This window comes from Elaeis guineensis, chromosome 8, assembly GCF_000442705.2.
Source record: "Elaeis guineensis isolate ETL-2024a chromosome 8, EG11, whole genome shotgun sequence".
Lineage (NCBI taxonomy): Eukaryota > Viridiplantae > Streptophyta > Magnoliopsida > Arecales > Arecaceae > Elaeis > Elaeis guineensis.
In genome coordinates, this window is record NC_026000.2 from 4556375 (window position 1) to 4565693 (window position 9319).

General features: G+C 36.5%; 1 protein-coding gene across 2 annotated transcripts; it reads right to left on the reverse strand.

Moving 5' to 3' along the window:
* Positions 1-1278: 1278 nt before the first annotated feature.
* On the reverse strand, positions 1279-8005 carry LOC105050691 (pyruvate dehydrogenase E1 component subunit alpha-1, mitochondrial). 2 transcript variants are annotated; one of them, XM_073261836.1, is made up of 9 exons: positions 7232-8005; positions 7048-7127; positions 4839-4916; positions 4221-4268; positions 2539-2634; positions 2386-2457; positions 2067-2120; positions 1906-1971; positions 1279-1566 (listed from the first exon to the last, which is right to left on the reverse strand). In XM_073261836.1, the coding sequence occupies exons 1-9, from the start codon at positions 7920-7922 to the stop codon at positions 1522-1524; spliced, it is 1230 nt and encodes a 409-aa protein (XP_073117937.1). In that variant the 5' UTR covers positions 7923-8005; the 3' UTR covers positions 1279-1521. The 2 variants fall into 2 exon arrangements, with proteins under 2 accessions (XP_073117937.1, XP_010929106.2); XM_010930804.4 differs by lacking the exon at positions 4221-4268 and having other exon boundaries at positions 7232-8001.
* Positions 8006-9319: the final 1314 nt, after the last annotated feature.

Genomic DNA, 9319 nt, shown 5'->3' on the forward strand with positions numbered 1-9319 from the left:
TACTATTTACCCTTGCTCTCCTTATATATACTAGTAGATAATGACCGTTATTAACCTGATTTGTCTGAACCGGAGACATGAAAATTTTTTTAACAATGATTGTTATAGGCATTATAATAAAATAACAATTTAAAAAAAAAAATAGCAACAACATTATAGGATTAAATCATTATTCACATGATGAAAAAGAAAATATTTAGGAGTCAGAATAGAGATTTGAATTGAATAGTTAAATGATCAGTAATGACTAATCTTCATTAGATAATCGCAATCGTATATTAAAAAAAAAAAATCTAGCTAGAAGTTGTTAAAAAGACATTTTAACGGCCTTTATCTTACCTTGTTATCATATTATAACACAATATGGGCTGACCGTTACCTCCTTTGTACAATGGGAGTTGGATAGAAAAAACTACCAGACAATTAACATCATAACAGCCATTTAATCTTTGTTTAACTCTGATTGCAATAACATCTAGAATAATCATTTCTAACTACAAAGAAAGTAACTAAAGTAGAGATCTGCTTATGATAACAGCTGATCAGCATTTTTATTTATTTTAAAATTCTTTTTCGATCAATTTTTATGTCAATGCATGAAATAATATCTTCTTTCAGCGATGCAGATAATCATAAACCATAGGCAATATCATCTCAAGTATATTTTTCATTATCTTTAACCGTAATGTTAATCTTGTCACAATAAACATTATTCAACAAGGAGTAATCATCAGAGGATATTCCCATAGGTCGAAACATTGAACTAACCGAGGATAAAGCACGAGCTACATAGTAAATTCTCACCTCATGATAAATGAGATGCCATGCTTGAATCCCTGCAGGTATCCTAAAAAAATAAAAACTAAAAAAGTTAAAAGGCAGATCCCCAATTCTGGGGTAAAACATCCAAAGCATTCACATATTGTTCATATCCACCCTTGGACCAAGCAAGTTTCCAATGATTCATCAAGTTTCCGCAGTAGAGAAGCACTGCTTCACAAATTTGGTATTAGCATTACCACCATGCCCCCGAGGATGACCTCATCCACAAATACTCGTTGACAACTAAAAATGCTCAACCATTTAACACATCCGGCCTATCTTCAGTTCCACCCCTTGGCTGGAGGTTGCTATTCCATCGAGACTTCAGTGCAGAATGCCACTCCATGATGGTATAAGTAACGTTATACCATCTCCAAAGATCTCAATTTAGATCATTAGTTAAACGCAGTGTCAGCATTATTCCAAGTGTACTCATCCAAGCAGGTATAACATATGTATTCCAACCAATCCAAACATGAAATTTTGCATTGCACTCAAATTTTAAAAGAAGGAAAAATGAAACGTTATGGGTGTAAAAATGCATTAGGGGCAAATACAACACCCTCAATCAGAAAGCGAAATCAAACTCTATACAAATCAAATGGTCGAGAAATACACCAAAAGTCTATGAATTTTCCATTCAATTTTATTATTGAGCCTCTGTGAGAAGAATTTCCTTGCAGTGATGGTGGCCTTGCTTCACGGAAGAAAGGCTTTTACCTCTTTCCTATCTGCACCAAATGCCTGTAACCAGAACAAGAAGAAAGTTCAGTTGCACAGTCAGCAAGAACTTGTCAAAAACATGTACGTGCAGATGTAAGAACATTGCATAAAGATTTTTTTGTTTGTTTGTTCGTTTGTGTGTTTGTTGACACAAGCATTGCATGAGCTAGGATAAACAAAATAGTTTGTAATAAAGTTCAAGAGATTAAGCTTAAATTTTAGCAATCATAGGTAGAAAATAGATATCCAGGTCATTGATTTGGGGATATCATAAGCAAAAAAATCCTAGAAAATGGAACAACCTAAAAATCGAAAAAAACTAATATGGAGTGAAGAGACCACATTTCATAGCTCATTTACCTCCACACCAAAACCTTTCACATAGACATTAGTAAATAGCTCGGAAGGATCAGGCATAGGGGTCTCCTGAAAAATGGGGAAGGGAGAAAATAAGATTCCAGAGCACAAAGTTGCAATGAGATGTCTAATATTTTAGTCAATGTTCCCAATTTGGTGGTTACCTTGGCCTGAGCAATGGCCTCATCTACCTCCTTTCTCACTACTTTCTCAATGTCCTGCACAAACATTTTCAAACACATGATAAAGAGACAAAAAAGTATAACTAGTTTCTATAAACATTTACATGATAAAATCTGCAGACTAATTCTGGAAGAACACGCAGTAGTACACAAAACAGGAATCTGAGCCAACCAGCCTTGGCTCAGCTGGTTGGAAATTTGCATTCCTCTCCAATTGGAAGAAGTCCAAGATTCAAACTCTGGTAGTGGTGTCCCCAGTGTATTTCTCGGAATAAAAGAAAATAGGGATTCTATTCAATACCTTGAGCTCAGCAGCAGTGGCTAGCTCATGGGATAATATTAGCTTCCTAATTCTTTCGATTGGATCACGCTCCTGCCACATTACACAAAAGGCCAACTGAGATGAATGCTTGCACTATACCAGCAATACGATTAATATCTGAAAACAGCTGACCTGTCTCACACCACTAATCTCATCACGGGTACGGTAGGTACTCCCAGGATCCGACATGGAGTGACCATGGTACCTGTAAGTGTCCATTTCAAGAATCTACAAACCAACATTAAAAGAAAAAAAATATGAGCATCAAAACTACTTGTCACAACATAGAAAAATAAGATTTTATTCTCCAGATAATAAAATCACTGGCTGCCTGCAAAATATCCATCATAGAAGCAGGAGATGAAATTTCCCAACTGCTTGTATGTGTATCAACAAGGTAACATGTTTCCAATAGGTCCTAACATGATAAGCATGAAATATAGCTGCAGACTACATTTACTAGAAGGAACATATCAAATATGTGCTGTGCTGGAAGGAGAATATCAAATACATTTCCCATAAGCACTAGTGTGATGAATGAATGTTACAAGAGCAGAATAATATAGTTGTCAATTCCTAGTGCCATATGCATGGTGGGAACCAAAATCAACAATCCAAACTATTCATCATATTCGATTTCAACATATCACAGAAGCACATGGATAGAAGTTCTATATGGTTCTTTCCAGTCTGACCACCGATCAAAATTAATCAACTGTCACAATTGTTTTAAAAAAAAACAAGGGGGTCAATTGTGTCCACTTGAGCACAGGTACAAGCCCCAAAAACATTTGAATTTTTCTTAGATATTTTGCATAATGCAGATTGTACATTGTGATAAATAAGGTGGAAATTTTGTTTAGGGACAAGTTCCTACATACCCCCACTCCCTCATATAATTCTATATCTCTGCATTTAGCCATCTCTGACCAGACTATTGTCCTTCTGACCTCTTCCATGTTCCCCAACTCCCTAAACTACAACCAACACCAGTGTCTCCCCCCTCTGCAAAGCTAATTTCCCTCCTCATTCTAGCTCTACTCTAAACCCATTCCTCCCACAATCCTCATCCTTGTCATTCTTTCCCCTCCTATCTTTTGCAAATTCACACCTGCCTCTACACCAAGGCACCTCTACCTCAACAACCTCTTGGAAACAACTCCCCATCCCAAGCTTGATATGATCAGGTCTTATCCAATTGGATCAGATCAAACCAACAGGGTGCAATATGGATCACGATTCAAGGGCAAGGAGTTGTTGAAGGATGGTTGCAGTCCTGCAAAGCATTTTATATATTCAGGATTGCAAATAATTTGCCGTCAAATTTTTATTTTCATTATTTTTTTTTTTTTTTTTTTATTTCAATAATTTGCCGTCAATTTTTATTTTCATTATTTACATGTGCATGAATAACTGATTGAAAATGAATGATCATGTATGGTTGTGATCAAATCACATGTGCTGCGGTGATTGATTTAATGAGAAGACGTATCTGATGGATGGATTTTATCTCAGCATATAATGAAAACTAGTAGCATTATAAGATTTAGAAACCATATAGGAATTTTAATTGCGAGTTTATGAAAGAATATCATTGTGTCTATACATATTGATCCAATTATGAAAGTCAAGTCTAATTTTCAGATTAAATAATTTTAATTAAAGCATTTCATAACCTTGTTTCCTAAAACTGTTCGTTGAAGCAGTATTATGCAGCAGTTTTGGTTGTCCATCACTTGTTTATGTGCTTACCAATAGCTGTTTCCTGATGAAAAAATATACATGCAGGCACCATATCCAAATAAAGTACTCACCAAAACCATTTTATAATGTTCAAAGAAGTCATAGCTTTGAACCAAGACCTGCACCGGTTTCCAGGAAAATAGGTCTAGTATAAATTCAAATAACAAAATTCAAGTAGATGAAATTCCCAATTGCTATTGACAAAACAGAAATTTCCCTCTGCCACTTCTCTTTCATATTACCTTTTTAATACCTTTAATTATGACATGAGATATAACTTTGGTTGCATTTAGTTTTAACTAATTCAATAAATATTATATAACTAACACCACAATTCATAATTTTTTGCATATAGATTAAATCTGAAGCAAAATTTGAATTAGCACATCATATTATGGCATTAAGAAAAAGCTAAAGTTGGAAGAAAGAAAGAACATTTCAAGTACAATTTAACAGTAGCACCATGCATAGCACGTCCTTGTGAAACCTATTGTATCGGAGTAACCTGGTATATCAGTATTTATGGTATCATTTTCAGCATAAAAGTGTTGAGACCAACATGCATGAAGCTTTCAAGTCATAGGGACCCAGAAAGAAGTTTAACTTGTAAGATCAAATTAAAAATGGATATCAGGGTTCACAATTTTGAATAAGGAAAACAAAAATAATGAGGATGGTTAAGTACTCACCAAGGGTCCATTCTTCAGAGCGTAGTCTTTAGCAAATTTGCATGCTTGCTTCACAGCAAAAGCATCCATCCCATCAACCTGTTCTAAAAGAAAGCAACATTAAGAAAAGATACTTTTTTTTTTAATGCTATTGATAATTAACGTGTGTTAGGCTTACAATGTAGCAGTGCCCTTTCTATCAGAGAAACTCCGCTAAATAACTTGCATATATGACAAAGAAGAGACACAAAGCAATCTGTTGTTCCAAAAAAAGTAACATTCCTAAAAAATTGCATAGGTACCAATTTAATCTGCTTGAAAAAGATTCAAAATGCAGATCATGTAGAGCAGCAAATATAATGCTAAAATAACCTACTGTCTTTTATGTGAATCGGAATACTCATGCTTCGAAAAAGATATGCACTGAATTATACAGTATAAATTTACCACAATAGCACATTAAGGAATTTCAGAAACTGTAATCATGAATAAAGTGATAAGGCATGAAATTTATTTGCTGACTATCAAAGAATACCAACTTTAGAACTTTGCTAACTTGTACTCCGCTTCTCCAATGCTTTTGCTAGAACATTGTCTACAAATTGCTACCAATGATTTGTAATGGATATGATACTTGTTTCTTGAAATGCAAACAGATAGACTTTCAAGATCCTAGGAAGGGAATGGCGCTAGTATTTTGAAATGTGAGGAAAAAGTATATCCACTAAACCAGTTTCCTTGATGTGAAATAGCGTTCAAAAGGAATAATCTGCAGTATAGGCATATACATGAAAACAAAAGAGATAAGAGTTACTTGTGAGGACATGTTTTACCCATTGACAACAAATTTGAAAGAGCACTAGATGGTAGTGAAGTATTTTGCGGCAAAGACAATGTTATAAATATTGAAAACTGCAAATGAATGAAGATTTTGAGCGACCTAGAATTGATGACATTTGTTGTACATATCCTCTTAATTTAGCAGTAAACACACTTTCATAATAGAGATCCAGTTTTTAGGAAGCAATGGTTTTCCAAACCAAGCAAGTAACTAGAGACCTATCAAATACATAAAACCAAAGGCAGTATAACCAACCAAAGTTAGAAAACATGGGGTTTCACCGTGCAGACTAATATTCTAAATTTCCATATATAACTGTCTCTCAAAATAACAATAAGAAAACTTAATATCATTCCACATAGGTCATGCCAAAGACTTGATATCATTTCTCCATCAATTTAACTAGAATAGAACTTCACCATCTTGTAAAAAGCACTATAATACATAGTCTCACAGCAGATGGGATACTAGTGCTGACTCTAACGAAAGAAAAATGTTACAACCATAGAATAAATCCAATCTTACATGGCAAAAATAAATCATTATATAACCAAAAATTTCAATGATCAGGAATTCATAACATTTTGCTATATATAGAAAATTTGACATGATTAATTTGCATGACTGGATAGCCAAGTGGGTTTTTGTCTGAGCACAAAAATGGTTTCATATCTAGCTGAAAGTATTCGGTTAAGGTTACATCCTTCAGACGTGGAACTACGGTTAACATAGAGCATCAATGAAAAAGTTAGCACATTCATACACCAAATAGCATATGCAAATGTGATTAGATGGAAGCAATTGAGATTGTACAAACATAGCAATTTACAGATTTGCTTGGAAGGAACAATACATACTTGGCATGACAAATAAAGATAGGCACCAAAATACCACCATATGTGCATAATTTACACACCTAACCTAAGATATATTTTCTTGATGATCATTACATCACTATTGTTCCAAGCTGATATATGAAGGGTTTGTTTTTGCTGATTTTGATCTTCATGTTCAAAGAGTGGATGATTGGATGTCTTACTTGTTGCTACAAAGTGTGGACGGTAAGGTTTAGATATTACTATTAGATAACAATGTGAATAGTGAGCAGCTAGATCTAGGTTTGTTGGTCACCTTAATTGTACGACAACATGTACTGATGGAGTAAGAGAAACCAACCAAAAACATAGACCATCAAAAGTTAAACTGTAACAGAAAGGAGGGAATAGAGACTGGATGGTCTTATTCCACATTAAGAATCAAATTTAGAATCCTATTACCAACAAAAAAAAAAAAAAAAAAACAACAATTATAACGTGATGCTTTTCTCAGAGAGAGAAATAGGTAACGACGTGATGGTAATAAATTGATAAAAAATGTCTTCCACCTAACCTTCAGACCAGGGACATAATCCCCTCTCTTATAGTATGCAGGGCTCTTTGCCGCCCTCCATTCCGCCGTCCCCATTCCATCTACGAGACAACAAGAAACCAATGAGAGAAAATCTTCAAGAAAGAAAGACTTTTTCCCTCCCCTGCCCTAACTCAATATTGATGGTAAAGAAGTCCCGACTCACAGTGATTGTTCTCGCACACCAAGATGACGGGCAGATCCCAGAGCGCAGAGATGTTGAGAGCCTCGAAGAGCTGCCCCTGATTGGCAGCCCCATCGCCGTACATGGCGAAGGTCACGTTCTCATCCTTGGAGTACTTCTGGGCAAAGGCAACGCCGCAGCCGAGGGGGACCTGGGCGCCGACGATGCCGTGGCCGCCGTAGAAACCGGAGTCCTTCTTGTAGAAGTGCATGGACCCGCCCTTCCCCCTGGAGCAGCCGGAGCGGCGGCCCATGAGCTCGGTGAAGGACTCGACAAGGGAGCCGCCGCGGCCGAGGTAGATGCAGTGGTCGCGGTAGGCGGTGATAATGGCGTCTCGCTTGGTTATGGCGGCCTCCATACCGACGGCGACGGCCTCCTGGCCGTCGTACAGGTGACAGAAGCCGCGGATGAGCTTGGCCTTGTAGAGTGAATCGGCGGCGATCTCCATGCGGCGCATCATGGACATGTCGCGGAAGAAGGAGAGGAGCTCGTTCGGGGTGGTGTCGACGGAGCGGGAAGGAGGGTCGATCTTGTGGCCGATGAAGGGGAGGCTGGTCTCCACCGTGAGGACCCGCTGGTCATCGGCGGAGGAGGAGGAGAAGGGGCGGAGGATGAGGAGCCGCCGGAGGGGGGCGGCGGAGGACGACAGGGAGAGGCGGCGGACGGCAGCCATGGGGTGATGTGGGAGGGGATCCGGGAGGGGGCGGAAGAGAGAAGGGGAAGGGAAAGCAAATGGTGTGGTTTAGACCCTTGCATGCTTGATATCTTTTGTGCGTTATATCAGGGGACGCTTTGACCGTTGGATGGCTGATCCCAGAATAAAGCCGAGTTTGCTGTTCATTGTTTCTTCAGGATTTACAATTCAAAGTCAGGGAAGGTGGGTGGCTCTTGGGCCTCGTTGAGTCGTTGGCAGACGTTGAACCATCCTTGTTGTTTAATTTAATTTAATTTGGTTGTTGTGGCCCGAGGGTTCCTTTTCTTTTGTCCAATGGCCCGCTTTTACAAGATTTTCCACGATTTTTATTTGTTTGCATCCAACGGACCGTTCGGCGCTTGCCAAGACGTCATAGATGATGGCTGTGATCCCGATCCAATTCCTTTTTCCCTTTTTCTTTCTATCTTTTTATATAAAAATAAATGGAAGCTTTATGTCGCTAACCTGCCTTTTTTTTTTTTTTTTTTTTTTTTGCTGATAAATATGAAGAGAGAGAGCGTCTAAAGTTGTATATATTCAAAATAGTGATTCAGTTTGTATAAAGTTTTCCATTTATCATTTGGATTATAAAGGACACCAATGCAACATATATTAGTACTCACTACATCTTGCAGCATATATTAATGGCACTGGTATAAATATGCCCAGTCATCATTAAATTTTATTACTCGATATCTAACGAAAAAATCACTATTGAAACATTCAGTACATAATAATTTATTTTATTATTATATTACACTTTAAAGATAGTTGAACAAAAAAAAAAAAAAAAATGTCCCCTCATGGCATTAGGTTAATATTAATAGAGTGAGAATTTACGAAGAAAGATCCTCAGCAAAAATTCAGCTGTAGAATTTTTTATTTATCATATAAATAATAATATTAATAATATTGATATTAATGATAAATTTTTTTTGATAATTAATAAAATACATAGCTAAATATGTAATAAAAAATTGACTATTCAAATATTATATTTATCATAATTTTTCAAAAATAATTGAAAAGAAAAAAAATCATGCTACAATAATTAGATAAAATAAAAGTGTAAATGATACAAAATAGAAATATTTACTATTTTACGAGGAATTGCAACTTTATCCTCCTTTGATTAATTTCTCCAACTATCTCTAACTTAGTAGGAAAATAATTAGTATTAGCACCTACTCCTATCTCCACTACCACTTTTCTATTTTATCTCTTACCGCTACACTATTTTTCTCCATCAGAGATCTCCACTACCCTCAACTAAAGCTGATCATAGACCAAGCTTTTTAGTATATAAAATATTAATTTCTAAAAAATTCAACCTAAAGCTTAAATATAGTTTGGACCCGCGGTCAGCTCTACCCTCA